We start from the raw sequence: 13,133 nt of genomic DNA on the forward strand, positions 1-13,133 counted from the left end.
AAATTACCTGTTAACACGACTGTTCGACTGTTATACACGAAAATTACCTATTAATACCTGTTAACACGAACAAAAACACGAACACGACATGCTATCTGAGAGTTATAGAGGGAATTTAGGGTTTTATTTTCTTTCTGAATTGAACGAGGAATGAAAATAGAAAGGAATTAAGGAACCCACACGCACATGGCTGATGAGTTTTATTTAATTTAATTTCTTATCGTGTACTAACGGGTATTAAGAGGTAAATATGTATTTAACATGTTTATACACAAAAATTAACAGGTAATCTCGTGTCTACCTGTTTGATACACGATACTTGTTAACTTCGTGTAGGTTCGTGTCGTGTATTCATGTATTCGTGTAAAATTGCCAGCCCTAGTCACAATGTTAGCAATCACATCAATCGTCACTTTCGCCACCAACTTGTCAGAAGATGCTCTTTTCAAATATCAAACATTTGTCGTGCAAAACGGAATTAAAACGCCGTAGAGAAGCTTCATAGCTGTGCCGCATAGCCGAGAAGCAACTCATGCTGCACCAGCTTTCTAACCTATGTGATGATTCCTAAGACCTTTGAGTCAAAGCACAGATACCTTTTATTTTCTAGTCCTGAGCTCCAACCACTTGCTTTCGCGCATGGAAGAAGCACTGAACTAGGGGACTTGAAGGGGTATGGTCCCTAATCCTGCGCTGACTACACGAGTTAACCTTGGGTCGCCTGCGAGGCCATACCCAGATTAAAATAAATCCAACACTTAGTTATTTTTGCAAATGAATTGGCGCAAGTCCAAGAAGCGCAGAAGACACGTGCGCCATCAAGGCAGTGTTGGACAGTACAAACGGTAGGATTGACGGAGCAGTAGACCAGCGAGCGCACAACAGCTTGTACTCTGTAATGCTGCACGATGAGCAATCATGCAAGGGATAAGTACACAAGGACACGTACGTGCCACCAATCAGCGTGCGCCGAGCACTGCTCCATGATCTCCACTAAACTGCTGATGCTAGACCTGACAATAAGGACAATCGTCAGGACACGTGGATCCATTAAACGTGCGCAAACGGACCAACTATGCCCTCGCCTGTAAGCACTAACGGTCGTGACAGGGGAGGCAAAACGGATATTCCTTGTTGTCGGTCTCAGGCCCAAGGCCCATCAACCCATCTCCTTCACTGCTCACTTCGGCTATAAATAGAGAACTTCAACTACAAGTTTAAGGATCGCTCTCTTGCTTCTCACTTAACACACACTTTTATCATCAAAACAAGTTCTTATTCTCACACCGGAGGGTGGTTACAAGGAGAACCCCCTATTCTCCTCATTGTAACGAGCTTCGCGGTGTGTTGATTGTTTTGCAGGATCATTACAGGTGTTTGTCGAGAAAGAAGGAAGATTAACCTTATTTAGACGATACACAAACCACAAAATAATCTCCGGATTAACTTGGTGTTTCTTTAGAAGGCCACTGTAAATTGAGATTTATCAGTGGAAAAACCACATCAGCCCCTAGAGTTTAAAATGGCTTCAAGAAAATGTTACAAAGTATAGCTTTATGACAATAAGTATATGACAATAAGTATATGACACATTTTGTTACATGTGGTGTTCGTTGTTTTGCAGTCTGTTTGACATCAGCAGTCAAACTGTAATGGTTTTATGTTAATCTGTTTGTGAGTTTTTTACATCTGTACATAATTTTGCATAGAATATTTTGGTTGAATTTGTTTGTTTATGATTATTTTTGGCATTTGATACTTCTTTTTTGTCAACCTTTTTTAACTTTTAGTTGATTTTGGTATGAACTCGTTCTGACCCAAACCCGTCATCCAAACATATAAAACCAAACAAATCGGTTTAGTTTTAGACAAAAAATATCCGGTTCACAGTTCCTTATGTTGACTCGATTTTGACCCGACTGCCCATGTTTGGCCGGCTCTATAGCAAGCTTTACTAGCGGTTTAAAGAAACCAAGTTACGTCCCAGCCGTACAGTTTTTAAACCATTATAGATTCAAACAACGAAAGGATAGACCCGTTTATTCCCAAATAAAAGACGATCCTACAAAGTCATGGGCCGGTTTACATTGATAAATAAAAAAAGAGAGAAAACTGGTACACTACGACGACTCACTCAACTATGGCACACTAAATACTCTTTTAACCTCACATGCAAACACTCCTGTTTGGTCAACAAAATCGGAGACTGGTCAGTGACCAAGGCGGGTCTCAGGTTGTTCCTTATCCGGATCCTCTTCCTCCTCTTCTTTGTTTTCCTCCTCTTCCTCTTCTTCCTCTTCTGGCGGTGGGTCGTATGGTAACGGAGGTGGTAATGGTGTTTTCATTGGGCTGAATTGAGGAAATATATCGGGCCTTCTACCGGGCTTAGGCCTCTCCCATTCCTGACATATACCGCGAATTTGTCAACTGTTTTGACCTTTGAGATAACATATAAATGAACATAACCACAATTGCAGCTAAAAATAAATGATGGTTCAACGAAAATGACTTAAATGAACAGAAAATAAACAAATCTAGGGGTGTTGGGATCACGTATTCAAACAACTTGTGCTTATAAGTTATAAGCGGATAAACCTGTAAATTCGAATCCACCAAAAACGTGTTTCACCCTAAAATAAGCGGAAATGCATAAACACTTTCCTCATCAACTTGGTTTAAAAAAGCGCGAAGCGCTCCGAAGCGTTTTGGTTCCAAAAGCTTTAAGCGAAGCTTCAAGCGCGAAGCGAGAGCTTCACGTATACAAAGCGCTCAAAATTAAAATATATATATATATATATATATATATATATATATATATATTGTACACATCAATATGACCTATTCTACTTGTTAATCAATAACAAACACAAAAACATGATTAAAAAACACACTTAACACATAAAAAACATAGTTAAAACATAAATTAAAGTCGAAACACACTTAGGGTAAAGAAACAGGCCTCATTTAACCCTATTTAAAGACTGTTGGGCTTAAAAAATGGCCCAAAAGTGACCTGATTGGGCTGAAGCGTCGCTTCAAACCATCATCGCTTCGCGCTTAAAGCTCGCTTCACAGCGCTTCACGTAATGTAACGCTTCAGACCAAAAAAAGCGATGTTTCCAGCGCTTCAGCACTTCACGCTTAAAGCTCGCTTTAAGCGCGCTTTTTTAAACACAGCTCATCAATGTTGATGGTTTATGATTAAGTCACTTGGATATAATGGACTAAATTTGATTCTTATGCTGATACTATAAACAAACAAGATAATTTACATGAATACATATAACGTATTAACATATATGATGCGAAAGTTGGATTATTTCTGGCCCAGTTACGTTAAGATCTAGACATTTCAAGAAAATGGCATGACAATGTATTGTACTGTGTTAGCATGTTCCCTGTTGGTGATATTAGGGGTCAATATTTTGCATATTTTTATTCTTCTATTCTTTACAAGAAGGTGTTTGGAATTGCATTTGCAAACTGAGCATCCTGTTACTGTGTTTCCAAATAAAAATATTCAGTTTTGAGTGTTTGGATCTATGTAGTTAATATCCCGCTATATCATCGACATATCAGTTATATCGGTTATTGGTCCCCAACCGAGACATCGGTGCAAAATATCGGTCAGAATATCTAAATTGAACACTACTAACGAAAGAAAAAACTCGATAAAATTAAGCTTACAGAAGGCCAAATCCACTTTTAACATCAACAAAAGTACAGAATTCCACACTTAGTTCTATACTTCTTGGCAAAACTAGGTTAACCAAACTAGGGATGAGCACTTTTTACCAAATACCGGTACCGTACCAATACAGTACGAAGAACCGTTACCGACTGAACAAAATCAGTACGGGTATCATTTTTAGGTTTTCGGTTTCGGTACTAGTCAGTTTCAGTATTTTTCGGTATTTTGCACTTCCCGTACCATACAGAATTTATCAGTACACTACTCGGTTTATACTTTTACTAGTTTTTGGCATCCGTACTACTCGGTAGAGGTGAGCAATAACCAAACCGTTAACCAAAACCGAACCGAAAACCGATGAAACCAAACCGAAATCAACCGAAAGTCGGTTATCGGTTATTTTTTGTACCATCAGTTCACCGAAACTAAACGAGCCGAACCATTTATATTTTCATATATTTCTAGCCTTTATACATTCATTTCATGTTTTATCCTTTCATTTCATGTATTTATACCTCCATTACATGTATTTATAAGCAAAAATTTTAGCCGAACCGTTTAACTGATGACTTCAGTTACGGATAATACTAATAACTGAACCGAATTGTGCGCCCCCCCCCCCCCTATTTTCGGTAAGGTATTGGTTCAATCGCATGCCTAAACTAAACAACAATTAGGCGTCTAACATCAAATTAATAGATCATATAATAACAATAACAACCAGCTAGCACATAAATCAGTTAAAACGAAACCCTAGGCAACAATCAGAACACAAACAGGTAACAATAAATACTTACAACAGGGAAATCGAGAGGATTACGGCGAGTGAGCTTCTCTTCATCAGGAGCCATACACACAACCATCGAAAACGACGCCGTTTTCATCCTCCGGCGTCTCGAAAACAACGAAACTGACGATGAAGGAGATGTGGACGCAGATGAAGATAATCTGGAGGTTGCTGGTGGTGAGAAGGAGTGCACGGAGGTGCAAATCGCCGCCATATGTGATACCTCAGCCGGAGTACCAGCGCCACCACTACCAACCGCCTTTGAAGAGATTATATAAAAAATGGAAGTAAATAAAATTATGTGTTTATCAACTTGATTTTTTTTTTACTATTTTATTTATTTGAAGATTTACTATTTTATTGGTTCACGTTTTAATCGTTACCTACTTTTAACGATTAATCTAACGTAGGTGGTGTGTCTTTTCTTGGCGTATTTTTTGGATACATTATTTTACTTAACTTTTACCTTTAAATATCGAACACTTTTTATAATGCTACAGGTAACTATTTTTAATGATTTTCGGGATCAATGCTTTCGGTAGCTCATCCAAGCTGAAAACTGTTAGTCCATGGTCCTAACGCTTGAGAACTTCTTCATTAATTACCTTCCATGTGTGTCTCACATGAGGGGTAAGTTTGTCATTTCAGCTAGACCAGGGAACAAACTGCAGTTTTCGTCCATGAGGTTTGCTCCAAACATTAGGTTCCGTCCACCTTTAACGTTCTTCGTCCGTGGTGTTCAAGTCATAACACGTTTCGTACCCTGGTCCTAACTCGTGTTTCTTAATATTGTTTGCCGTCAAACTAATCTTTATCACCAGAAGATGTAGTGGAGGTTGTGATGATGGTTTAGGTTCTTGATATGCACCCTTGTCCCTTGAGACAACAAGAACATACTTTCAAATCTCAGATGGAATCATAGGCACAAAATATTATACAAGAACATGAAAGCAAGGTTTGTAACACATATGTGAAAGTTCGTTTGCCAGCAAGTTATTACAAGATTCTAAATATGTAATATTGTATAAAAGATCCGAAACCATGAGTATCTAAATTAGCTTCGCAAGACATTGCGCAAGTTCGGAGAAGATCATACAAGCATATAAAACAAAGTTCACATGGCATACACAAGTTCACGACACAACTCGATGTATATTGTGTCACTTTGTTACAAGAACGTAAAATTATTGAAAAGCACAACACCAGTATGTAAAATTTCGTTGCAAGCGATGGAGGAACGTCCTGGCATTTGAATGTCACACCTGATAAACCCGTCAGAATATCCGACCCCAACTTCAGCCCATACCTCATTACATGTATAACTCAAGTTTTACAACCATTATACAATTTATAAAAAAAACAGCAATGAGAACTATACATGAATATGTATAGTTCATACAATACATATTAATGGACCTGATGTTCAAACAATACATCAAACAGTGAGAACGATACATGAATATGTAATAAATATCATTTGATTTAAGGTATGTGAGTAGGGCTGGTAAGATGGATGGGTTACGTAACAGATCATTTTTTGGTTCGGGTATGAATAAGTTGTAAAGTGATCAGAATACCACTCGCTTAACTTTTTCGGATGGAGTTAGTGGTTTGGACGAAATGACAATATTGAAAACCACAGGGACTAAAATGGCACTTTACTCTTTTTTTATTAAAAAGTTAATGCATTATACATGATTAAAAAAATCAATATTGTTCATAATCCAAATTTTCACATAAATTGATATAGGAGGCCGTATGCATTATATACACTCGGGGCAACTTTCGAACCATTGGACTCTTTCCTCTCTATAGGTAATTGTTTTTAGAGTAAAATACGGATTTCCTCCCTCAGATTTGACCACTTTTGCGACTTTCACCCCTGAGGTGCCATTTTCATCCAAAAAGTTTGAAATCTTGCATTTTCATCCCTAAGGGCCAAATTTCGAGGGACGAAAGTCACAGTAAATTTACAAACTCAAGGATGAAAATGGCAATAAAACGCAAACCTGAACGACTCAAATGTACAAAAAAGTCATTTTGGTTGGAACAAGTAAAAATGACTAAACCTTAGGGACGATTTTGTCATTTTACTCTTTTTTATTGGCCCTTTTGAGTTTATAATAGTTATTAATGCTTTGCATATATTAACAAGCACAATAACATTGTGGTAGTTATCTTGAGATTTTATGAAAGCGATTTAGAAGGTTGTATGCCTTAGAAATAAAATTTGGGCGACTTGAGTCATTATTTTTTCAGCTAAAAAAATTTATTTGGCTCGTTTAAAACTATAAATAACCCAATTGGCCTAAGCATACGGGTCAAAACTGCCACCGTTGAATGTGGATTTTATGTTGCACAAACAAGGAGAAAAAGACAATACCATAAGGCATTGATGATCCATATGACGGACTGGTGGGAGGCATTAACTGGTGGGTCATCCATGTCGGTGACGGAGTACCTAGGCCCGAGGTTTGCTGTATGCTAGATGCCGGTCCCATGTTTGGTAAAGCATCTTGGAATGGTGCCATTGAAGGGAACTACAAAAAGAGCAATTTGTATCAAAGAAAATATTAAAGCTGTTATAAATAAAATATATGTATTGTCAACCCTCCTATTATCACACATGATAACATCCACGTCTTATAGTGTTACCGTTACTTCTCCAAAAGGCATATGAAACGTGTTAGGTTTCAGGCTACCATCTTTCTACTAAGGTGGATATCAACGCATTGTCAACCCTCCTATTATCACACATGATAACATCCGCAAAACCAACCAAAGTTATGTATTCCGTAACTTTGGGTGGAAAGGGATTTTCAAGAATGAAATTCCAAAGCTTCTCATTACCCCTTCTAACTCGTACTAACCAGTTTTCTTTTGATTTTGTAGGATTCGAAAAAATATAATCAACTCTGTGCTCTCCAGTTCTACTAAGAAACAACAGTTGTTTGTTTAGGCGGAATCACCAATAGAAAGAAACAATGACTTGTAAACTTTTTTAAAAGTAGTAAAAATGGGAAGATGGGTTTCCAGAATGAAATTGTTTAATTTGGGGTGGTGGTTTGAAAACAAATGACCCTTTGTTACATAAATCAAAAAGAAAAAAAAAGTTTATCTCGTGAATTCTACAGCAAATCGCCAATGCCAAGGGCAACTTTGCAGGGAATCGTCGTTTCGAATGGCATTTGGCAAAAGATCACCATTCCCAACTGCTTTTGGCTAAAAGTGTTTTTTACATAATTTTGCATAGAATATTTTGGTTGAATTTGTTTGTTATTGAAGTTCCCTATATGCTGAATGTGATGTTATGATTGGGTATATGATCTTTGTTATGTTTTGATAATTCAAGCATTTTTGTCAACCTTTTTCGACTTGGCCTCTTTTGGTATGAACTCGCTCTGACCCATGGTTACCAAATTCGCTCAATTTGACACGAATTTCAAATTGGTACGAACTGTACCAAACGAAATTCGTTAATTTGCGAATTCAATGATTCCAGTCGGCGCTCCAAGCCAGAAATCCAATTCACGATTTCAATGATTCAGGTCGCCGGTTGGATCATTTTTACTGCGTTCTGATAATTGGATCTTCACGAATTCAAGTTTTTAGGGCGTTCGCATATTCAACTCGCCCGAATGTCTAGTACAATTTTGGCGTGAAAACGCGTCCAGTAATTCGCGACGTCTCTTCGATTCCATACAGTTGTTCCAAATTTCAAATTTGTCTTCACATTAAAGCAATTAAATCCAGGAATATGTATAAATGCAATACAATTTATACCAAATTCGCTTTCACATTTGGAATTTGGTAATTTGGATGAATGAATTTGGTAATTTTTCTTTAAAATTGGGTAGACTGAACCGGACTCTATAGTACTCCGTACCGGTTCATACCAAAATGAACCTAGCCTCTCCGTACCGAATACATCCCCTCTAGCGAATTACGAACCTGAACCGCATACCCGTATCAGAGCGAACTGCGATTTAGTTAACTATGTTCTGACCCAAACATGTCCCAAGACAAACCCGCTATGACCTGCCATCCAACCCGCTTGTTTTGCTAGGTCTAAGCTAAACATATAATAAGTTCAAATATTAATCAACCAAACGTATTAAAACAAACAAATCAGTTTAGTTTTAAACAGAAAAAATCCGGTTCACAGTTCCTTACGTTGACTCGATTTTGACCCAACCGTCCAGGTTTGGCCGGCTCTATAGCAAGCTGTACTACCAGTTTCAAAAAACCAATTAGACCACCCGTAGTCGCCTCCCCCCCCCCCCCCAAACACGCCCGAAAACGCCAAACCCCCCACCCCTGCCGGCGTGTTTCGGCGTTTTTTTGCAAAAAAAAAACCCTCCGCGTGTTTTGAATCACGCTTTGAACATTTTGAGTTGGCCAATAACATTTAATCTTCCTTTTTAGTCCAATAGCTTTTTTTTGTTGGATTTTTTATTTTTATTTAATTCTTTACACTCTTTTAACATAATGCCCACACCCCACTACACCCATTTTAGAAAAACGCCCAATAATGCCCCTTGCCGACTGGACTGCCACATGGCAAAAAACGCCCAAGGGTGGGGGCATTATTCACCCAAACCACTAGACATGTTCTTATAAATTCAAACAACGAAAGGATAGACCCGTTTATTCCCATGTAAAAGTCGATTCTACAAAGTCATGGGCCGGTTTACATTAACAAATAAACAAGAAAAAGAAATTTGGTATCCAAAAATACACTACAACGACTGACTCAGCTATGGTACACTAAATACTCTTTTCATCTCATTGCAAGCACTCCTGTTCGGTCAGGAAAATCGGAGATTGGTCCGTGGTCAATGTCTCAGTGACCATGGCGGGTCTCGGGTTGTTGTTCCTTATCGGGATCTTCTTCCTCTTCTTCTTTGTTTTCCTCATCTTCCTCTTCTTCCTCTTCTGGCGATGGGTCGTATGGTAATGGGGGTGGTAATGGTGTTTTCATTGGGCTGAATTGAGGAAATATATCGGGCCGTCTACCAGGCTTAGGTCTCTCCCATTCCTGCCACATACCGCAAATTGGTCAACTGTTTTGACTTTTGAAAAATAACATGATTGGAAATGAAAACCCAATTGACCAATTTACTTATGAATTGGTCAATTTGAAAACGAGACGGCTCATACAGGTTCAAAGTTGCCCGAAGTGTAATTTTTAAGCGTACAACCTTCTAATCGCTTTATTCTGTAGTATAAACTTATGCTTATGCTTAATATACATTTAAGCTTATGCTTATAGAACAGTCAATTGCTAAAACTCAATTTACACATTCCTCACAACCAGATTTCTTACAATCAATTGCTAAAATGATATATAAATGGAACACTACTAACGAAAAAACTTGATAAAACTAAGCTTACGGAAGTCAAAATCCACTTCTAACATCAACCACAGTACAGAATTCCACAATTAGTTCTATACTTCTTGGCAAAACTAGGTTAACTAAACTAGGGATGAGTACTTTTCACCAAATACCGGTTCCGTACCAATACCGTACGAGGAACTGGTACCGACTGAAGAAAATCAGTACCGGTATCATTTTAAGGTTTTCGGTTTCGGTACTAGTCAGTTTCAGTATTCGGTCTTTGTACTTCCAGAACAGTACAGATTATATCAGTACGGTACTCGGTTTATACTTTTACTAGTTTTGGGTATCTGTACTTTTCCGGTAGAGGTGAGCAATAACCGAACCGAAAACCGATGAAACCAAACCGAAATTAACCGAAACCTAATTAACCGGAAGTCAGTTATCGGTTACTTTTTGTACCATCAGTTAACCGAAATTAACAGAACCGAACCATTTATATTTTCGTATATTTCTAGCTTTTATACATCCATTTCATGTATTTCATGTTTTATCCTTTCATTGATTTATACAGCAATTTCATGTACTTATACCTCCATTACATGTATTTATAAGCAAAAATTTTAGCACTTGGTTGGTTTGGTTATTAACCGAAATCAGTGGCGGATCCAAGATTTTTTTCCAGTGGGTTCACTATTTTAGAGGCTCCAAGTTTATAGGACTGGACATAAAAGTTTTATGGTCATTTCGACCGTTCGGGTCGGGTCGAGCTGACCCGCAAACACTTTTTTTTATCAAAAAATAAAACCTTATATTATGAATAATCCAAATGTTAATTATGATGACAAAACAATTTTATTACTAGCATGAACAACAACACAAATGTGAACACATTTAGATTAAGCAAAAATCTGTACCAGTTAGAACTTAGAAGCAAACACTGAACTAAGTGCACGACACCACATTACGCAAAAAAAATCATTCGAATAAAGCATATGAAATATTTTGAGTTATCCAGTTAAACCATTTATAAACTAACACATCTACATAATCCAGTGAAATCACGAGAAACAAAATGAAGAATTCATCAACAATTTGTTTAAATCACTCTTCAACTGGTATATTATATTAGAATGATTTTAGTATTGTAGATTAGAATGAGTAACTTGAGACAAGCGACGGATGAACTTCCCTCTGGCCCATAGCAGATAACTATGTAAGGCCCAAGGGATTGGTTATGGTGAATTTGGTGAAAAAAAAATAACATACAAATGACAACAAACAGAATCGAACAAGGGGCCTCTTGAGTAATAGCCAATTTCTTTGCCACTGTACCACTCTTCAACTTTGTTTATGGGTTCATCTCATAAATTATTTATGGGTTCACTCAGATTTTTTATATATGTTTTCTACTAAAATCTCGAAACTCGATGGGTTCGCATGAACCTGTCGTATAGTATGTAGATCCGCCCCTGACCGAAATTAACCGAACCGATTAACCGATGACTAAAAGAATTAGGCGTCTAACATCAAATTAATAGGTCATATAATAACAATAACAGTCAGCTAGCACATAAATCAGTTAAAACGAAACCCTAGACAACAATCAGAACACAAACAGGTAACAACAAAGACTTACAACAGGGAAATCGAGAGGGTTACGGCGAGTGAGCTTCTCTTCATCAGGAGCCATACACACAATCATCGAATACGACGCCGTTTTCACCCTCCGGCGTCTCGAAAACAACGAAACTGACGATAAAGAAGATGTGGAAGCCGATGACGATAATCTGGAGGTTGGTGCAACTGCCGGTGGTGAGAAGGAGTGCACGGAGGTGCAAATCGCCGCCATATGTGATACTTCAGCCGGAGTACCAGCGCAACCACTAACAAGGGGCCTCCAAAGAGATTATATAAAAATGGAGAGTTAAATGCCATTTTAGTCCTTGTGTTTGGGCTATCTTGACGGTTTAGTCCAAATGTTTGAAACGTTATCATTTTAGTTCAAATAGTTTTAAGCGTTGCCATTTTAGTCCACTGGGTTAACTCCGTCCATTTTCTATGTCAGCTAGAAGAATAATTCGATCATTTTATATGGTCGAATTGCCCTTCTGGTTAACAGAATTACATTTAAAATGACCGAAATGCCCTTCAGTTAACAAAAATAAAAGGATGGAGTTAACCCAGCGGACTAAAATGACAACGTTTAAAACTATTTAGACTAAAATTACAACGTTTCAAACATGTGGACTAAACTGACAAAATGGCCTAAACCACAGATACTAAATTGATATTTAACTCTCATATATATATAAATGGAAGTAAATAAAATTATTGGTTCATCAACGTGATGTTTTTTTTTTTACTATTTTATTTATTTATTATTTATTTGAAGATTTTACTATTTTTTTGGTTCACGTTTTATTGTTACCTACTTTTACCGATTGATGTAAGGTAGGTTGTGTTTCTTGGAGGTGATGTAGCGGAAAACAAGGGGTTGGTACTGATTACCAAAAAATACCGGTATCATTTGATAATTGGTACTCATTCTTGGCGTATTTCTGGATCGATACGATATTGTACGGTACATTATTTTAGCTAATTTTTACCTTCGAATATATAGAGCACTTTTTATAGTGCTACAAGTACCTAATTTTAGCGATTTTCAGGATCTACGCTTTCGGTAGCTCATCCATGTGGAAAATTTGAACATTGTTAAACTACAAAGTTTGTTTACAGACGTAATATGTTTAATGACACAAAAGTTGTCTCATGTAACATAGAGTAAATTGCAGTTTTTGTTTATGGGGGTTGCTCCAAATATCATGTTGCATTCACCTTTAACACTATTAGTCCTTGGTTCTAACGCCCGTCAACTTCTTCATTAATTACCCCCCCCACGTGTGCTTTACATGAGGGGTAAGTTTGTCATTTCAGCTAGACCAGGGAATAAACTACAGTTTTTGTCCATGAGGTTTGCACCAAACATCAGATTCGGTTCACCTTTAACGTTCTTCGTCCATGAAGTTTCAAGTCTTAACATGTTTTGTACCATGGTCCTAACTCATGTTTCTTAATATTGTTTGTCATCAAACTAATCTTATCACCAGAAGATGTAGTAGAGGTGGTGATGATGGTGTGGTTCTTAACAGGGGCGGATGTACCATATGAGAAGGGGTAGCCTCCGCTACCCCTTGGCGCTCCGGCGGTAGTGTAAATTTTGGAAAAAAATTGACATTTTTTTAACGTTTTTTCGATTTCGTTACCCCCTTTCTTTTAAGACGTTACCCCTATGAAGATTTTCTAGATCCGCCAC

General features: G+C 37.6%; 2 protein-coding genes across 2 annotated transcripts; both read right to left on the reverse strand.

Moving 5' to 3' along the window:
- Positions 1-2,011: 2,011 nt before the first annotated feature.
- On the reverse strand, positions 2,012-4,751 carry LOC110877165 (glucosidase 2 subunit beta-like). Its single transcript, XM_022125336.2, has 2 exons — positions 4,489-4,751; positions 2,012-2,402 (listed from the first exon to the last, which is right to left on the reverse strand). Exons 1-2 carry the CDS (start codon positions 4,690-4,692, stop codon positions 2,211-2,213), a joined length of 396 nt encoding a protein of 131 aa, XP_021981028.1. The 5' UTR covers positions 4,693-4,751; the 3' UTR covers positions 2,012-2,210.
- Positions 4,752-9,098: 4,347 nt separating this feature from the next.
- Positions 9,099-11,726, reverse strand: LOC110877164 (protein TsetseEP-like). The gene is made up of 2 exons (XM_022125335.2): positions 11,457-11,726; positions 9,099-9,516 (listed from the first exon to the last, which is right to left on the reverse strand). Exons 1-2 carry the CDS (start codon positions 11,667-11,669, stop codon positions 9,322-9,324), a joined length of 408 nt encoding a protein of 135 aa, XP_021981027.1. The 5' UTR covers positions 11,670-11,726; the 3' UTR covers positions 9,099-9,321.
- Between the last annotated feature and the right edge of the window lie 1,407 nt (positions 11,727-13,133).

This window comes from Helianthus annuus, chromosome 9, assembly GCF_002127325.2.
Source record: "Helianthus annuus cultivar XRQ/B chromosome 9, HanXRQr2.0-SUNRISE, whole genome shotgun sequence".
NCBI classification, from domain to species: Eukaryota; Viridiplantae; Streptophyta; class Magnoliopsida; order Asterales; family Asteraceae; genus Helianthus; species Helianthus annuus.